This window comes from Gopherus evgoodei, chromosome 5 (genome assembly GCF_007399415.2).
Source record: "Gopherus evgoodei ecotype Sinaloan lineage chromosome 5, rGopEvg1_v1.p, whole genome shotgun sequence".
Classification (NCBI taxonomy): domain Eukaryota; kingdom Metazoa; phylum Chordata; order Testudines; family Testudinidae; genus Gopherus; species Gopherus evgoodei.
This window is the reverse complement of record NC_044326.1, coordinates 81,699,235-81,719,543: the sequence shown is the minus strand read 5'-3', so window position 1 is coordinate 81,719,543 and position 20,309 is coordinate 81,699,235. Positions and strand designations below refer to the sequence as shown.

Sequence of the window (20,309 nt, the reverse complement as noted above, 5' to 3'; positions counted from 1 at the left end):
TTTTCCCTGGATTGCCCTGGCAGACGCCATAGCATGGCAACCATGGAGCCTGTTTTGCCTTTTGTCATTGTCACCGTATGTATACTGGATGCCGCTGACAGAGGCAGTACTGCAGCGCTACACAGCAGCATTCATTTGCCTTTGCAAGGTAGCAGAGACGGTTACCAGTCGTTCTGTCGTGTCTGCTGTGCCATTGTAAATTGGCGATGAGATGACGGTTATCAGTCGTTCTGTACTGTCTGCTGCTGTCATGGGTGCTCCTGGCTGACTTTCGCTGAGGTCGTCCAGGGGCGCAAAGACAAAAATGGGAATGACCCTCTGGGTCATTCCCTCCTTTATGGTTTATCTAAAAATAGAGTCAGTTCTGCCTAGAATATGGGGCAAGTGTACTAGAGAGCCAGTGTACCAGAAAGCACAGCCGCTCTGTGTCAGATCCCACAGAAATGATGAGCTGCATGCCATTCTACGGGTACCCCTGCAACAACCCCACCCATTGCTTCCCTCCTCCCCTAACCCTGCTGGGCTACCATTGTAGTGTCCCCCCATTTGTGTGATGAAGTAATAAAGAATGCAGGAATAAGAAACACTGAGTTTTTAGTGAGATAAAATGAGGGAGAGGCAGCCTCCAGGCAGGACATTAAACGGTGGGGGACAGAGGAGCCCAGCATCCCGCTGCTATGATAGTCCAGGCAGTACAGAATCTTTTCTTTAGACATGAAAGGGGGGGTGCTGATGGAGCTTTGCCCCCAGTTGCTTTGATGAAGACGGTTACCAGCCGTTCTGTACCATCTGTCGGGAATAACCAGGAGTCATTCCTATTTTTACCCAGGTGCCCCCGGCCAACCTCACCTGAGCCCAGCCAGGAGCACTCACGGGATGATGACAAGGACGGCTACCAGTCCTTCTGCACTGTATCATCTGCCACTGGGGAAGGGAGGGGAGAGGATGCTGTTGTTCAGTGCCGTGGCACCGCGTCTACCAGCAGCATGCAGTAGACATACGATGACATTGAAAAAAGTCAAGAAACAATTTTTTTCCCTTTTCTTTCATAGGTGAGGAGGGGGAGTAAATTGACAAGATATACCCTGAACCACCCCGGACAATGTGTTTGACCCTACAGGCATTGGGAGCTCAGCCAAGAATGCAAATACTTTTCAGAGACTGTGGGATAGCTGGAGTCCTCAGTCCCCCCTCCCTTCGTCCATGAGCATTCATTTGATTCTTTGGCTTTCCATTACGCTTGTCACACAGCACTGTGCTGTGGACTCTGTATCATAGCCTGGAGACTTTTTTCAAATGCTTTGGCATTTCATCTTCTGTAACGGAGCTCTGATAGAACAGATTTGTCTCCCCATACAGCGATCAGATCCAGTATCTCCCATACGGTCCATGCTGGAGCTCTTTTTGGATTTGGGACTGCATGGCCACCCGTGCTGATCAGCGCTCCACGCTGGGCAAACAGGAAATGAAATTCAAAAGTTCACGGGGCTTTTTCTGTCTACCTGGCCAGTGCATCTGAGTTCAGATGGCTTTCCAGAGCGGTCACAGTAGTGCACTGTGGGATACTGCCCGGAGGCCAATACTGTCGATTTGCTAACACTAACTCTAATCCGATATGGTAATACCGATTTCAGCGCTGCTCCTCTCTTCGGGGAGGAGTACATAAACCGGTTTTAAGAGCCCTTTATATTGATATAAAGGGCCTCATTTTGTGGACGGGTGCAGGGTTAAATCGGTTTAACGCTACTAAAATCGGTTTAAACGCGTAGTGTAGACCAGGCCTCAGACATGACTAAAATGAAGGGATATTTTATTAGGCAAATAATGCCAAAGGATATTTTACTAGGACTTGCAAGGTTACAAATACCTTGCAGACCAATAGAAGGTTTGGGAGGCTTGAGCTTAGTGCCTGGGATGCCATCTCCAGTCCAGTGCCCTACTAACAACAGGTAGCAAACTTGCAGGTTTCCTGGATAAAATCAGTCCATCAGTCTCATTGAGGGCCCCTTTACATTGTTCACAGCTACTATGGCAGCATTTTCTGCACAGCTTCTGATAAGGGAATGCTCCAACAACAATGGCAGCTATGTTATATACCTCCCATCCCCTCCCTGCACATACTCCGTGGCTGAATGTAATTGCACTGTACAAGGTCAGTAAGCCCTTCTTACATATCCAACACCTGGTCACAAAACACTGACCACTTCGCAGAGCAATACCCAGTGTCTAAGGCACTTTGTCTGCAACAGTCTTTTTCAGGAGCCTGTCCATTTAAGAGCCTGAGCTAGCCACCAGCCCCCCCGCCCCCACCTTGCTCAGTCATCTGGCTGCAGGTCCCATACCTAGTCTCTGCTGTTACGCTGAAAATTCTGCAGAACCCTGAATCTAGTAGCAGAGTCTGCCCATCACAGTCTGCTCTGCACTTGGTTCTGCAGCTTCTGCTGCGGCCTGTTCCCTGCTTGCCATGTGGCTCCTCAGCAACTTCTTTCCTTTAGTCGACATCTTTATTTTGCTCTTGGCTCATCATGCAGCAAGTTTCTTCCTTGAGAGAGAGGTTATTTCTTGGATCAGAGTCTTTTATAGAGTTTCTGTTCCTCCCCATATTGGTCAAGACAAGGGGCCTGCATCCCTGTGTCCATCCTGGAGGGTCACAGGGCAGCAAGGAGGGAGATAGCAGTTTTCTGCTTAGCGGATTCATCACATTTCTTTACATTTAATAAAACAATACAGTCCCAGTCCTTGTGCAGTACAGTGCCCGTATGGACGCTGGCCAGAATCTAGCCCTCTGTGTATTCACTTGTATTGAGTACTACACATGGTATAGAAGAGATGTTATGCATTTTAAAGGCTATATTCTGCCCTTCATCTATGAATTATCATTATGTTATATATACACATTAAATGCCTGTATGCCAAACTCTTCTTGATGCTAATGAGAGTTCTGTGCAAGGAATGAGGACACTCAAGGATGGATTCTCAATTCTGTCCAAGTTCTGCACAAGCAAATTTAATTGTGGCATTTCCTAGCTTTTGAGTGCTTAACTGTGCAATCTTTTAGTATTATTTTCTTTTGTATGTTATAGACATATAAAAATAGGGTTATATAGTGTTGCCAGTGTTAAATTAGATATCCATTTTATAGTGGGAGTATGAAGAAGTATCTGGGCCAGATTCTTAGCTGATATAAACTTGTGTAGCTCCTTTGGGATCAATGGAGCTACACTGGTTAATACCAGATGGGGATCTGATGTTTATGAAGTATATTTTATTGGCCTATTTTTAATTTTTTTTATTGTTTTTCATGATTTCTAGGTATTAATGTAATTGCCTCCAGGCAGGTTGGCTGATGTGTTTGCTCTGCTAAAATTAGGACCAGATTATCAGCAGGAGGCAAGGTGTGGTATCATCGAACACCTCAGTGGGAGAGTTAATCTCGTACTGAAAAGATGCAAAAAGGTTTCACAAACATGTCATTGAGGAGATGGGCAGGTTTGAGATCACATGGGTCACACTCTTCCCCAAGATCTCCAGTACCTAATACAGCAACTGGCAGCTGTCCACCTGAAACCACTCTTACTAACACTGAGAATCCTGTATGCAGATGTGAATATGCAAAGCCCACAGGTAAGTTGAGAACATGGAGACCTGGGAGATGGGTCGGGAAAAGGAGGAAGCATGGGCTATAATGGCAGAGAGAAAGAAGGGTCAGGGCAAAACTGAGAGGCAAGATCAAATCAGTATCTTAGATGCCTATATACAAATGCAAGAAGTATGGGTAATAAGCAGGAAGAACTTGAAGTGCTAATAAATAAATACAATATGACATTTTTGGCATCATCAAAACTTGGTGGGATAATACACATGATTGGAATGTTGGTATAGATGGGTACAGCTTGCTCAGGAAGGATAGACAGGGGAAAAAGGGTGGAGGTGTTGCCTTATATATTAATAATGTATACACTTGGACTGAGGTGGAGATGGACATAGGAGATGGAAATAGTGAGAGTCTCTGGGTTAGGCTAAAAGGGGTAAAAAACAAGGGTGATGTCATGCTAGGAGTCTACCTGCAGGCCACCTACCTAGGTGGAAGAGGTGAATGAGGCTTTTTTTAAACAACTAACAAAATCATCCAAAGATCAAGATTTGGTGGTGATGGGGGACGTCAACTATCCAGATATATGTTGGGAAAATAACACAGTGGGGCACAGACTATCCAATAAGTTCTTGAACTGCATTGCAGACAACTTTTTATTTCAGAAGGTTGAAAAAGCTACTGGGAGGAAGCTGTTCTAGATTTAATTTTAACAAATAGGGAGGAACTAGATGAGAATTTGAAAGTGGAAGGCAGCTTGGGTGAAAGTGATCATGAAATCATAGAGTTCACAATTCTAAGAAAGAGTAGAAGGGAATACAGCAAAATAGAGACAGTGGATTTCAGGAAGGTGGATTTTGGTACACTCGGAGAGCTGATAGATAAGGTCCCATGGGAATCAAGACTGAGGGGAAAAACAACTGAGGAGAGTTGGCAGTTTTTCAAAGGGACACTATTAGGGCCCAAAAGCAAGCTATTCTGCTGGGTAGGAAAGATAGAAAATGTGGCAAAAGACCAGCTTGGCTTAACCAGGAGATCTTGCATAATCTAAAAAATAAAAATGAGTCATATAAAAAGTGGAAACTAGGACAAATTACTAAGGATGAATATAGGCAAACAACACAGGAATGCAGGGGCAAGATTAGAAAGGCAAAGGCACAAAATGAGCTCAAACTAGCTACAGGAATAAAGGGAAACAAGAAGACTTTTTATCAATAGATTAGAAGTAAGAGGAAGACCAAGACCAAGGACCAAGGCCCACTGTTTAGTGAGGAGGGAGAAACAGTAACAGGAAACTTGGAAATGACAGAGATGCTCAATTACTTATTTGTTTCAGTCTTCACCAAGAAGTCTGAAGGAATGCCTAACATAGTGAATGCTAATAGGAAGGGGGTAGATTTGGAAGATAAAATAAAAAAGAACAAGTTAAAAATCACTTAGAAAAGTTAGATGCCTGCAAGTCACCAGGGCCTAATGAAATGCATCCTAGAATACTCAAGGAGCTAATAGAGGAGGTATCTGAGACTCTAGCTATTATCTTTGGAAAATCGTGGGAGACAGGAGCGATTCCATAAGACTGGAAAAGGGCAAGTATAGTGTCCATCTATAAAAAGGGATATAAAAATAACCCAGGGAACTACAGATCAGGTAATTTAACTTCTGTGCCAGGGAAGATAAGGGAGCAAGTAATTGAAGAAATCATCTGCAGACACTTGGAAGGTGGTAAGGTGATGGGGAATGGCCAGCATAGATTTGTTAAAAACAAATCATGTCAAACTTATCTGATAGCTTTCTTTGATAGGATAACAAGTCTTGTGGATAAAGGAGAAGCGGTGGATGTGGTCAACAATGTGATGCTGTTGCAAAAAAAGCAAACATTCTGGGATGCATTAACAGATGTGTTGTGAGCGAGACATGATAAATCATTCTTCCGCCCTACTCTGTGCTGGTTAGGCCTCAACTGGAATATTGTGTCCAGTTCTGGGCACCGCATTTCAAAAAAGATGTGGAGAAATTGGAGAGGGTCCTGAGAAGAGCAACAAGAATGATTAAAGGTCTAGAGAACATGACCTATGAAGGAAGGCTGAAAGAACTGGGCTTGTTTAGTTTGGAAAAGAGAAGACTGAAAGGGGACATGATAGCAGTTTTCAGGTATCTAAAAGGGTGTCATAAGGAGGAAGGAGAAAACTCTAAGGCTAGAACAAGAAGCAATGGGCTTAAACTGCAGGAAGGGAGTGTAACGATGTGGTTCTGGCGGGACCCAGCTGAGAGTGTCAATTCAGGACAAATTGCTTAAAACAGGGCAGTTACAGCCCAAGGATGGGTTTTTTCCACCTCTAAGGCAAACCAAACCAGCCAGACAAAGGAAACTTTGGTCTCACCCCACTGGCTAACCACAAGTCACACAAGCAATCCCCTTAGATGCTCCAGTTTCTCAGTGTCACCACCAGTGCCACTCATCATGGGGATGAATGGTTATGAAAACCAACACCCCAGTAAAAGAAAAAAGATTCTCTCAATCTCAAAGAACCAAGCCCCAGACCTAGATCAATATACAGATCAGATCTTACCCATAAATCACACTGTTGCCAATCTCTTAGAATCTAAAATCTAAAGGTTTATTCATAAAAGGAAAAAGATATAGATGAGAGCTAGAAATGGTTAAATGGAATGAAGTACATGCAGTAATGGCAAAGTTCTTGGTTCAGGCTCGTAAGTGATGAAATAAACTGCAGGTTTAAATCAAGTCTCTGGTGTACATGTGCAGCTGGGATGGGTCATTCAGTTCTTTGTTCAGAGCTTCTGTTTGTAGCAAAGTCCCTCCAGAGGTAAGAAGCAGGATTGAAGACAAGATGGAGATGAGGCATCAGCCTTTTATAGTCTTTTCCAGGTGTAAGAACACCTCTTTGTTCCTACTGTGGAAAATTACAGCAAAATGGAGTCTGGAGTCATATGGGCAAGTTCCTGCATACTTTGCTGAGTTATAAGACATATCTGCCTTCTCTCAATGAGTCAGTTGTATAGATGATGGTCCTTAATGGGCCATCAAGCAGGCTAGGCAGAGCTAACACCAACTTGTCTGAGATGTCACCCAGAAGCAGAGCATAAGTTTGAAGTACAGACAGTACAGAGCCAATATTCATAACTTCAACTACAAAAATGATACATGCATACAAACAGCATAATCATAAGCAGCGACTTATAACCTGGTCTTAGACACCTCATTTGACCCCCTTTATACAAGATTTGGTGCCACTACAGGACTTTGGTTGCAACCATGTTCTATGTGGTCCCAGATTATGTCAATAACGTCACAGGGAGGTTTAGGTTGGACATTAGGAAAAAGTTCCTAATTGTCAGGGTGGTTAAACGCTGGAATAAACTGCCTAGGGAGATTGCAGAATCTCCATTTCTGGAGATATTTAAGAGTAGGTTAGATAAATGTCTATCAGGGATGGTCTGGACAGTATTTGGTCCTGCCATGAAGGCAGAGGACTGGACTCGGTGACCTCTCAAGGTCCCTTCCAGCCCTACAGTCTATGAATCTATGAATACATCCTCCAATTGTTGAGCTGCTGTGCACTCCAAAGCAGCCACCACACCAAAACAAATGAATGTTTCCCTGGCATGTGAAGTCTGCATCTGTTTCATAAGGTAACTTATCAACAAAGCAGATGAAGAAAGACAATTAACTTTTTTATACATATGTGATTTAATGAGATTAAATGAGACTAAACAAATACTTTAAAGTTCTTAAAAGATGAACATGTTTTTTTCTTGTGGGTGTGGGGGATCTTCTCTGTGTGTATTTTAACAGAAGCCTTGTTAAGATGCTTGGGACTACTCAAAGTACTCTCAACTAATTTCAAATCACTGAGGATAAGAGATTATATAAATCCCCATACTTCACTGTATGCCTGTACTCTACATAAGTATAAAATACATCTTTTAGGTTTATAAACTAATTTGCTTATGATTTTTGTCCTATTTCCATGAAATAAAATTATTAAACAGTGCTTATTAAATGCTAGTTAATAAGTAGTCGTGCATCTGCTCTTCATGGAAATTTTAATATTAGTCTGTTTTTGAAAGGTATGATCCATTGCACTGTACTTAAAATTATTATCATGGACATTTATTACTAGAGTAAAGAATTCACAGGTAAATAATACAGGTGAGCATAGAGGAAGGCACTTCACCTGTTGTACAGACAAGTATATATGGAAGTATACTGAAAAGTATTAAAAACAAAAGATTTTGAGCAATGCAGTAAATATCCTGTATAATTCATCAGCATTTTTTTCTGATGGCATGGTATAATTTTGGACAGAGTCAAATGATCAACACATTTACTGTTCGTTGTTTGATCCTGGGAGCTGTGATTTTTTTTTTATTTTAAACTTCCTTTCAAAGGTAAATCTCATGACAATTAATACGAAACAGAGGGAGAACATGAATTAACACTGGAAGTTGTCTTGGGGTAGACTCTGTAAGAGCATGATTTGGGCAGCAAGGACAAGGCTAGAAACTTTCCAAGTTTCCTCATATCTCTTTAAATTATAATTTATTGTCAGTGGGTGTGTTCAAGTGTTGTGAGCAACCATCAATCTTCAAACAAGTATTGGGACTGTCTGATTCAGGCTGTGATGTCCTCCATGTCTCATATTTCTCAGATTTTTTTAAGACCCATTATAACTGATGATATTTCCCCAGTAAACAGTAGCATGATAATACATTGTCTTGCTACTGTCAATATGTTTCTGTACATGAGTCTGCTAAGACATTGTAGAATTATGTTTCCTACTTTGTTTTCATTAAAGGTTTGATTCTGTGTAAGGCCATGTAGAGGTTCATGGTTTGGCCCTACTTTGTTAGGTTAATTCAGTGCATTGTGGTTTTGAATGGAGATACCGTGTACCAAAGGGCCATCCAGTTTCTTTTTGTAAAAAAAATAATAAATAGTTGTTAGGAAAACCTTTGTTAGGAGTAAGCTTCAGCCTTTTCTTAAACTGTGTTGAAATTTAAATATTAGTACAGTAATAATATTTTTATTAATATTTATTGGAATTATCAAGGCCCTAATTCTTCTCACTTGAAAATTTTTGCGGGTTTTGACATAGACTTCAATTGTAAGATGATCAAACTTGTGTTTCGAATAACTAGACTTACTGGAGTGCTACCAGGGTTAATGCTACCAGGGTTAATGCAACCCTTCATTCTTCAAAAGCTGAGAATTTGAAATTTTCATACAGTTCATTTCTAATCAGAGGCAGTGTGTGTAAATGAAGAATTTCATTCATCGGGAGCTATTTTCCAATGGTCACTGTATTTCAATGTTACATTGTTTTACAAAAGATCTTTTCAAAAATAAACTTTTTTCTTGAATCCTAGTGTATTTGGTACAGTGTTTATACAAAGTGCTTCAGTAATGATATTAAACTGAAACAGCGTTGTTCTTAAAAAGTAAGGTCCCGATTCAGCAAAGCACTGAAGCATGTGCTTAAGGATAATCAAAGACCTAAAGAACATTTTTTAACAATGTAGCATATACATTATTATCATGCTGGAAGGATTAGATTTTTATGGATAAATGTTGGTAAATGTTAATTTCACCATACATATAGAATCTGATGAAAAAATGTTTTCATTGATGATAATCAGAGTTTACAGATAGGCAAAGAAAGAAGAATGCTGCTTGAGAACTTTTTAGAGTCAAAATCCTGTGATTTAGACTTTTGAATTAGGTTTATTATAAATGGACTAAAACGCATAGTAAAAACTGGCATGATTTGTTGATTTCTGGATATTTACTTTCTATATTTTGACATGTGATGTTGAAAATTTGTGTTTTAATGGTTTATAAAGCTTTAACTTTTTGAATTTAGTCTATCCCATTTCATAATTGTCCCTGCCCCCAGTCTGGAGGTTAAGTCAAGACACTGCAATTTAGGAGGTAATAGGTGTGGCATATACTTGTTGCAAAGAGGATATAGTTGACTGATAAACAGGAATTGGAAGTAGCTTTAAGGAAGCTGGGAAAAGGAGGGTTGGGGCCTCTAAAATCTGGTTCCATGGGAGACAAATCCACCCTTTTCCCACCCCCCTTTAATCCTCAGATGAGGGGTGGATGGTGGGGTCCCAGCAACAGGCTTGGACCAGAATGGAAATAGGGAGAACTGATGTCAGCCCTCCCAAATGATTAAGGAAAGAAAGATGACCAGCAATGGACAATTTATTGCTGCTTATTCCCAGATGTGTTAAGTGACTAGAGTTGCAACCTAATTAAACTACATCTATTGCAGCTTGCCTTTCTACCTGCATGGCCAGGACAATAGCCTTGAGCTGAGGGGCTGGATCTTGACATCCATGGTCTTACATTCCAGAAGTGCAAGTAGATCTAACTCAGTCATACTTGCACTGACTATGAATGTGATACCGTGAGTATCAAGAGCACTGAGGCTTAAATTCCCACGTTAGTAAAAACAAATCCCATTGTTTCATTTCAGGTAGGTTTTTTTTAACAGGAATGAAATATGTTTTCTGACTGTTGTCAGTGGGTCTTCGTTTGTTTTTTTCAACAGAGATCTAATCCTTCAACATGATTACAGTTACAGTTCAGATAAAATATGTTTCTGCATTAGCTACCAGGGCCCCAATCCAACATGCTCATAACTTTAAGTGCATGAGTAGTTGAAGTCAATGAGATTATTCATGTGCTTAAAGTTAGGCATGTGCTTAAGTTCTTTCTTGGGTCAGAGCCTCCTGGTTATAGTAAGGCTGATCTTACCATAACTTGACATTTCCATAGCCATAAGGCAAACTAAATTAGTGTACACTATCATTCTTTCATGTTTTGACTCTCTTTTTTTCTTTCCTCTTGTTTTGTAGGGTTATAAAGCTACATCTGTTCCTGCAGTGATTTATAACGACAAATCTTCCACAGCAATTGCCTTCATCTACTGTTCTGGCTTCTACTGTTAGTCAGCAGAAGAGAATTAAACACAAAGCAAAGTACTCTTAATCTCAATAGACAGAGAGACTTTGTACAGTATGTTCTGTACCAAACTGAAAGACTTGAAGATCACTGGGGAATGTCCTTTCTCTTTACTGACCCAAAGTCATATATCTGATGAACATGAGGAGGAATGTGCAGAAGTGCCAAATAGTTCTAGAGCAGCTTTGCCCATCTGCAAAGAAGTCAGTGAAAAAGACACTCATGGGACCCTTCCACAAAGGAAAACCAGTAGAAGCAGAGTTTATCTACACACGTTAGCTGAAAGCATCTGTAAACTGCTCTTTCCTGAGGTAAATGATTACAGTGTACTGATAATGATATTTTATTAGAGCATTAGGGATAAACATTCAAAGAATGCATTTTAAATAAGCATTAAAATATATGTAAGTCTTTGAATCAAGTTCAAGCTCCTTGTTCTTCCTTCAAGGCCTTGCATAGTTCTGTCCTTGCCTACATCTCTGCTCTCATTTCTTCATTCTCCCACTACTGCTGGATATAATTGTGCCAAAATCCATCTGGAATCATTGTGCCTTTTTCGTTTCATCCCTTCTTCCATGCTGCCCAGTACTCTTCAAAGGCCTCCCTTCTCCGTTTACATTAATCATCCTCCATCACTTCATTTAAATCACTCCTTAAAAATAAATTTGTTCTGCAAATCCTTACACATAATCTACTACAGATAGGTAAATCCTTTTAATAAAAATGCAAAATAGCTATTTCCATAATGCTTCTATACTGAAGGCCCTTCTGGCTTATTGCTTGTTTAAACTGTATTGTTTGTGTTTGATTTAGGGCCCAAACTTGTAATGCTTACTCATACAAGAAGTCCTTCTGAAGTCAACAGGATGCCTACGTGCAGTATTGAAGCCAGGGCCTACTCATTTCATTAAGGGTTATCACACCTAGCTTCCAACTGCTTGAAGCATTTCCTACTGATTGCACTGAACAGAATGTCTGTGCTAAATTAATAATACAAATAACAGTGACGTGTAGAAATAGTAAAGACATATTTTCACAGGTGCAACTTAAATAGTGCAAAAGGAAATAGAGGATTCACATGCCCTGCTCAGACTAGCTGAGCAGTCAGGTACCATATTCTGCATGCACAATATCGGTTTCAAAAAGTATTGATAGTAGTTGTTTTAAATACTAAAAATAAATAAACATTGCCCAGATAGTGAGGTCCATACACAGGCAAACTCCACTGATTTCAACAGTACTGAGAACTGGATTAAGTCCTGAGGGTTTGACTCAATGAAAGGAGCTAAGTGAACCTTCACCAAACAGATTTTAGAAAGTATCTGCTTGACCTGCAAGGGTATACGTACACTGCAAATGGGAGGGAGACTGCCAGTCCATATAGACAGGCTTGTGCTAGCTTGCGTAGCTGTTGCAGCATAGGTGTCAGCTTGTGCTAGTCACCCAAGATTGGACCCAGGGTGTTGGGTGCGTGTGGACTCAAGTGGCTATCCTGAGCCACCATCCATGCCACAGCATCCACACTTCTATTTTTAGCATGCTAGCTCAAGGAGAGCTAGAGCAATCTGTCTACTCAGGCTAGGAGACGCACTGCCAGCTGCAGCATAAACATAGTCCAATTGTCTGGCTTAGGCTGAGTTCCATGATAGGTATGATGTCATGTGTATAGTGCATGCTGGGACCTTCTAGTGGATGGGAAGTTGGTGATCAGTGGTCAAGTTGGTTGTCATGAATTCTTAATAGGGGGAAATAAGTTTTCAACTGTTGGTGTGCTGAATGTCTATGTTAGCTGGCTGGTGACATTCACACATTTCTGCAAGTGATGGAATGTTCATTCTATTTACATGTCTGTTTTCACAATACTTCCATTTCTTATACTCAGCCTATCAATTTTTAATAGACTCTCTTTTTTTACCTTCTGCCTGGTGCAGTGACATGAAAGACAGCCATCACTTTAAACAGTCAGTTGTAAATTAAGAGGAAATTAAATTCTGTAGGCAAATGTATTGGCCACAGTGCCTTCTTGCAGTGGTCCCGCCACACTCATTTGTTAAAATACTGTCTGTGACCCAAGAATATTTTGTTTGGCTAATCTTATTTTTAATTTGCTGCTGCTAATTCTCTCTCTCTCTCTCTCTTATTTGCTATTTGGAGAATGATGTAAGTGTACTCAGCTCTTCCATTTAGAAAAACCATAGTCCAGATCCTCATTAGGTATAAAACGATGCAACTCCACTGATGCTGTGACCATGTGCACCAGCAAAGGACCTAGCCCAAGGTCTCTACAACATGAGTTAGCAGTCTTTGAAATCAGTGGAGCTCTGTGCAGTCACAGCAGTCTGTTTTCATTCTATCAGCTGCAGGATCAGGGCCTATTTTCCCAATCATCCCCCTTTCAAGATGGATTTAAGTTTGTTTAAAAGCTCATTTCTTACTAGATTACCTTGTGCTGCCTTGCCTAACAGTGATTTATGTCACCCTTTTTTCAATTTGAAATCTTCAAAGCATAGTGCGAGATTGTGTCCCTGATCAGAGTGTGTCCCTTCCATTGACATCAGTGAGACTTATGCGTAGGAATCAAGGGTACAATATGGCCCCAAATAATTTTTCATTAGGCTCAAAATACAAGAGAATGCATGTGGGTTTTTTGTTTCCTTGCTGGTTTGGATTTTTTTTTTTTTTGAATGATAGAGTACAATACTTGGAGTTGAGTGAGGAGTTGGATGGCCCTCCACAATCTGTTTCTGTTGATATGTTCGTGTGAATTACATCTTGATTAAATGAGGTAGAACAGTTGTTCACTTTTGGGTTTATTTGAAAACCAAACTATTTGCCTTCCTTATGATATTTGTTTTTCTTACAGCGTATCCTTCCTTCCTGGCCTGTCTTCTGGAAGCATACAAAGTAGAAATTACAGTGGAACTGATACATTTCTGTTGGGGGTAGACAGGCCAGACCAAAGAGAGTCTGCACAAAGGGACCCTGAAATGAGAGTATAGCATGCTCCCTGGTGGTATTCTGTGCTGGACCATGGAGGCGTGGGTTTTGAGTGGTGCTGGGGCATGGTCAATAGATCCAGTCACAGAGCAGATTCACTGGTCCAGAGCCATATATAAGGTGGGTGCAGAGAGCTGTGGCCAGAAGCTGGAGTTGGAACTGCAGAGTGGATGTACAAGTATGAGCTGGAGGGGGCGGGGTGGATTATATCCTCCAGGCACCCTAGTCAGCCATTCTCACCAAGTCTTTTTTACCTGGCTCTTTAAGTAACCAGAATTTCACCCTTAGGATGCCTTTTTTAGATGGGCAAAGTCACTCTGGGGTTATGGGAATTCCTATATTCAAAACTATTCTCTTTTTTCTCATGTATTTTATCATCACAAAAATGGGTGTAGTGGTAACTTGAGGCACTGGTTTGCTTATTTTGGAAACTATATTTTGTGACTTTTCATCTTGACCCCTTCAACATGACATCCTAAAATTGCCAGGAAAAAAATTACAGCACTTAATGCTCTTTGAAATGTTATTGCTTAAGAGAAGCATTATCTGTTGTCCTTCAACGTGGGATGTATAACAAATATAATTAGATTTTTAGGAGAAAGTTAACTGCAATATGAAAACATTGCATTAGTAGGAGCATTGTCAGCAGATCAAGGGAAATGATTATTCCCCTCTATTCGACACTGGTGAGGCCACATCTGGAGTATTGCGTCCAGTTTTCCCCCCTCTCACCCCCCCCCCCACAAAGGATGTGGACAAATTGGAGAGAGTCCAGCGGAGGGCAACAAAAATGATTAGGAGGCTGGGGCACATGACTTGAGGAAAGGAGAGGAGAGGACTATGAGGAGAGGCTGAGGGAACAGGGCTTATTTAGTCAGCAGAAGAGAAGAGTGAGCAGGGATTTGATAGCAGCCTTCAGTTACCTGAAAGTGGGTTCCAAAGAGGATGGAGCTCGGCTGTTCGCAGTGGTGGCAGATGACAGAACAAGGAGCAATGGTCTCAAGTTGCAGTGTGGGAGGTCCAGGTTGGATATTAGGAAACGCTATTTCACTAGGAGGGTGATGAAGCATTGGAATGGGTTACCTAGGGAAGTGGTGGAAAATCCATCCTTAGAGGTTTTTAAGGCCCATCTTCACAAAGCCCTGGCTGGGATGATTTAGTTGGGGACTGGTCCTGCTTTGAGCAGGGGGTTGGACTAGGTGACCTCCTGAGGTCCCTTCCAACTCTGATATTCTATGATTCTGTGATTATTTTTCTTATTCTTAGAGACACATTTCTTATGGCAGTTTTGCCCTATGGTGTTTAGTCTTTCATTTTTAATTTATGGCAATAGAAAGTACAGCTGATTATGTCAAAAGCTACATTTTAGAAACGGTGTTTTCCTTATCAGCATCTAGCAACATGGAAGTAAAGCCACATCATCATATTTAGAATACAGCATCATAGTGGCACATTGACACAGAACTTGATTAAACTGTTACAGGAACTCAAGGGAATATTAATTCTTAAAAAGAAAATAAAGCCTTTTTATAATAATATAACTATCTTTATTACATTTTTGTTGGATTCCTCTGAGACCTTTTCCACTCAGCTTATCCAGAATATTCATCCAGTTCTCTGGGATCCAGAAAATTCAGTTCAACTCCAGATTTTGTCACCGAGGTGCCTTTGTTTGGCATACAGCAACACTACGCTCAATTGATCCAACTCAAACCTGTGGGTGGGGTGGGGTGTGGGGTGTGAATGCAGGGTAAATCAAAGCTCCAAAGTTATATAGAAACTCTCTTTCTTTATGTACATTTACACATCTCACTGCATTTAGTATACCTTACATCACACATTTTCGGATTGGCTTGATTACTTTGCAAGAAAAATTCCCAGTGTAGCGTGCTCTGTCCCTGAATTGTACATGCTCGACCTATTCCTTACCTCATGTCTACATTCCTAGTGAATGGTTCTCTGAGTGTTCTCCCTCTTGTCTTAGCTGACTCAGACATTCTATGGTTTTCAACCTAATGGTCTGTTTATCTCCCATTCTGTCTTCCAAGAAATGAAACCTCCAGCCAAGTGTTAATTGCTCATGTCAGGCCAGGACTCAGCTACAATTTTAAGCAACTGACATTTTAATTAACTTATCTCTTTTCATTTCCAGTTTGAAAGGTTACATCTTGCACTTCAGAGAACATTAGCAAAGAACAAAATAAAAGAAAACAGGTACATTTAATGTGTTTGTGAAAATAACACTTGGTAAAGGAGAGTGGAAAGGAGTGGTTAGTGAAGGTGACTGGGAATCAGGATTCCTGAGATCTTTTTTCAGTTCCACCACTGATTTGATGTGTAGCTTTGTTCATGTCACTTAATTTCTCTGTGCAACAGTTTATTTAAAAATACTTACAGAGGTGTTGTCTGACTTAAATAACTAACTATCTAATTCCGGGATCGGCAGCCTTTGGCATGCGGCCCGTCAGGGAAATCCACTGGTGGGCCAGGATGGTTTGTTTACCTGCAACATCCACCGGTTTGGCCGATCGCAGCTCCCACTGGCCGTGATTTTCCGTTCCAGGCCAATGGGGGCTGCGGGAAGCGGCGTGGGCCAAGGAATGTGCTGGCCACCGCTTCCTGCAGCCCCCATTTGCCTGAAACGGTGAACTGCGGTTAGTGGGAGCTATGATCGGCCAAACCTGCAGATGCTGAAGGTAAACAAACGGTCCTGGTCCGCCAGCGGATTTCTCTGATGGGCTGTGTGTCAAAGGTTGTCGATCCTTAGGCTAATTCAACAACATTGGCGCAGGGACCACCCCTTTGGTAGGTAGTCAGCAGTGTTTATAGGAGCCCAACTAACAGTGGCTGCAGCAGGTATGTGCAGTGTAGATGTTTTAATTGCAGTGTAGATGTTTGAGTTCTGGCTAGAGGCAGAGAGTACCAGAACCTGGGCTCTAGCATGAGCCTAAATGCCTATACTGCAATTAAACAGCCCAAGTCAGCTAACATAAGTCAGCTGCAGGTGTTTAACTGCAGTGTAGACATATCCTTAGTCAAAGTCAATGGGAGCTAACTGTGCTCAGCATCTCTAAAAGATGAGGCCCCTCAAAGTATCTCAAACTGGGCATTCAAAAAGTAATGCCTCCTGAATTAGTGGATATTTTTGAAAATGTTGGCCCAAATGTTTATTGTTTGTATCTGCAGGAGAAAAACAATATTGAATTAGGGGAAGATGTTTCTACGAAAAACAACAATATACAATTCCTATGTAGCACATAAATAATATTTTACATTTTAAAGTACTTTACAAATACTGACTAATCCAAAATTAACTAATCGGATAGTATATGTTAATTGCTGCTTCCTGAATGGTTCATCAGTGGAGATTATTTTTTTCTTGATCTTTAATTTTATATTCCTTTTAGAATGTTAGTCTGAAAGAGAAAAAAAAATAAGCTATTGAAAATCCAGATGATAATGAAGAATGTACACACTTACAGTACTATGGTGATATGTATTTTTCCAGGTATTTCAGATTCAGAATGTAGGTAACAGTATATGTACAATGTCTTCAAGATGTATTGATTAAATCAAGGTAAGGATAATCCTTAGTTTAGCTCAAAATTTGTCAGTGAATTCTGATTACCTTGAGAGAATTCAGTGGGCCTAATTTTTGTCTTGTGCAAATCTGGAGCAGCTCCACTGAACTAATTAATTTTGAGATCAGTGGGGTTACCCCTGATATTTATCAGTAAAATAGAAATATTTTCTGACATGCATTTTTAATGTAAATTAATTCAGAGAAATGCATAATTTCAATAAATGCCTGACTATAGAATACAAGTGCAGGTAAGTAGGAAATATCACCATAAGCCCAAATGCTGAAGTCAATGAGAATTTCAGTCAGTTAAGGTCCATAGCATTTGATCTATATTTCTTACCATTTAATTCAAGATCACACCACTTAAAATATTAATGTATCACAAGTTTACAGGATATTGTACCAAGGCCCATTTCTGACTAAATGAACGTTTGCATATATATCAGCAGAGCCAATCTGTACACAGCATGCATGGGGAAGATATTTTATGTTACTTTCCTCGTCTTTTTTTCATTGTAATGTGATCTTCATTAAGTTTTATTGTTGATTTTGCAGATAATTTTTTTAAACGTACATTTTTATGGTCTTTGCAGGAAATACGGGGAGAGAGAAGATTTTGAAAAAATAGTCACTGATCATGCAAATGCAGCAGGTAATATGATACCATTAAATAATATTAAGTAATCACTAATCTTGGCTGACACATCTGGGATTGAACTAGGGACTAAATGCTAAAAGAGCTAAAAGCATGAGTTGTACAACTTGAGATAAAGAGCCAAAGCTCTTTACGTAGGGCTGTAGCAGACTCATATCAGAGTGGGACATGTTACACATACTCAACCAGTGGGTTACAGATATGGCTGGTCAAACATTTTCAATTGAAATTGAAATCCAGATTTGTTTGAACCTGGACTACCCTCTAAATAACTAGTAGCCTGAGGAAAACAGATCAAGTTTGATCTAAAACATGAAACTCATAAGAACAGCCATATTGGGTCAGACTAATGGTCCATCTAGCTCAGCATCCTGTCTTTAGACCAGGGGAGGCAACCTATGGCACACGTGCCAATTTTCAATGGCACTCATACTGCCCAGGTTCTGGCCACGGGTCCAAGGGACTCTGCATTTTAATTTAATTTTAAATGAAACTTCTTAAACATTTAAAAAACGTTATTTACTTTACATGCAACAATAGTTTAGTTATATATTAGACTTTTAGAAACAGACCTTCTAAAAACATTAAAATGTATTACTGGCATGCAAAACCTTAAATTAGAGTGAATAAATGAAGGCTCAGCACACCACTTCTGAAAGGTTGCCGACCCCTGCTTTAGATTGTGACCAGTGCCAGATGCTTCAGAGGGAATAAACAGAACAGGGTAATTTAATTCCTGTTATCCAGTCCCAGCTTCTAGCCGCCACAGGTTTAGGGACACTCAGAACATTGGGTTGCTTTTCTGGCCATCTTGACTAATAGCCATTGATGGACCTATCCACCATGAATGTATCTAATTCTTTTTTTAACCCAGTTATACTTCTGGCCTTCACAACATCCTTTGGCAATGAGTTCCACAGATTGGCTATGGGTTGTGTGAAGAAGTACTTCTGTATATTTGCCAGCCTATTCATTTCATCGGGTGACCCCTGGTTCTTGTGTTATGTTAAAGGGTAAATAACACTCCCATATTCACTCTCTCCAGACTATTCATGATTTTATAGACCTCTGTCATATCCTCTTTAGTCAGCTCTTTTCTAACATGAACAGTCCCTGTCTTATTTTTAGCTGTTCTTTATACAGGACTAGCTTACTGACCTAGAGGTAAGTGCTGTGCCAAAGTATGCTTTAATTCCTGAAGCCAAGAGTGCTCCCACCGAGAGTGGCTCTTTCTGCATCTCTGGAGGGAAGGTGGAGTCTTGTGTCCTTCAATAGCAAGACCTACTAACTGATTAGGAATGGTACTGGCAAAGTTTTGAGGAGCCCAGTTCAGCATTTCTGGGCAGAAGATGTTTAACTGAGACAAATCCTGTATTTGGTAAGGGAGATTATATAAGGAGAAAACAAGAGGTTAGGGTGCAAGTTCTACCCAGACTCTGTGTTTCCCAGTTACTGGATATTATGACTTAATTAAGTTACTTCTAACCCAGAGTCTCTTTTGAAGGCTGTGCTGGGATGGGGAACTGTAATGCTAGAAGGGTATGAGTTAGTGCTGGGGCAAAAAAAAGGATTGAAACTCAAAGTGATTGACTGAAATGTGGGTCTACATTTGTAGGTGTTCCAGTTGAAACTGTAAAGGAATATCTTGGTGAAGAGCTGTTCAAAATATGTTATGAAGAGGATGAACACATCTTAGGAGTTGTTGGAGGAACCCTTAAGGACTTCTTGAACAGTTTCAATACCCTTCTGAAGCAGAGTGGCCATTGCCAAGAAGCAGACAAAAAGAGCAAACTTGAGGAAGCATCCATATTATGCCTGGAAAAAGATCAAGACTTCTTAAATGTGTACTGTTTCTTTCCTAAGAAAATAACTGGTCTCATTCTGCCTGGCATTATTAAGGCAGCAGCTCATATTTTGTATGAAACCGAAGTGGAAGTGATGCTGATGCCACCCTGCTTTCGTAATGACTGCACGGAGTTTATTAACCAGCCATATTTGTTGTACTCTGTACTAGTCAAAAGCACAAGACCTTCCTTATCTCCATGTAAACCACAGTCTTCTCTTGTGATTTCTGCCTCTCTGTTCTGTAAGACTTTCCCATTTCATTTCATGTTTGACAAGGATATGGCTGTTCTACAAGTTGGCAATGGGATAAGGAGACTTTTGAACAGGAGAGAATTTCTAGCAAATCCTAACTTTGAAGAGTGTTTTGAAATTCTTACGCCTAGAATAAACTGCACATTTAGTGGGATCATGACAATGCTCAATATGCAGTTTACTGTACGAGTGAAGAGATGGGACAATGCTGTTAAGAAATCATCTAGGGTAAGAGCTGATGGCGTAAGCATTATTTCTGTGAAGCATCTATTTGCTTTGCTTTTCTTTATTAGAGGCAGGGCTATAAATCAATAGCCACTATAAAGAAGGCACAGTCTGTAATCTTAGATTTTCTGCCTCCCAATGGCTAATACTACAAAATAATGATTAT

The 20,309-nt window shown here is 40.5% G+C and overlaps 1 protein-coding gene across 5 annotated transcripts in view; it reads left to right on the top strand.

Moving 5' to 3' along the window:
- GUCY1A1 (guanylate cyclase 1 soluble subunit alpha 1) overlaps positions 1–20,309 on the top strand; it is a 53,011-nt gene that overhangs the window by 23,917 nt on the left and 8,785 nt on the right. For all 5 annotated transcript variants that reach the window (XM_030564608.1, XM_030564610.1, XM_030564606.1 and 2 more), the window contains 4 exons: positions 10,481–10,897; positions 15,736–15,797; positions 17,760–17,818; positions 19,437–20,146. In XM_030564608.1, coding sequence (XP_030420468.1) covers positions 10,643–10,897; positions 15,736–15,797; positions 17,760–17,818; positions 19,437–20,146 — 1,086 coding nt within the window. In that variant the 5' untranslated portion in view covers positions 10,481–10,642. The remainder of the gene's footprint in view (positions 1–10,480; positions 10,898–15,735; positions 15,798–17,759; positions 17,819–19,436; positions 20,147–20,309) is intronic.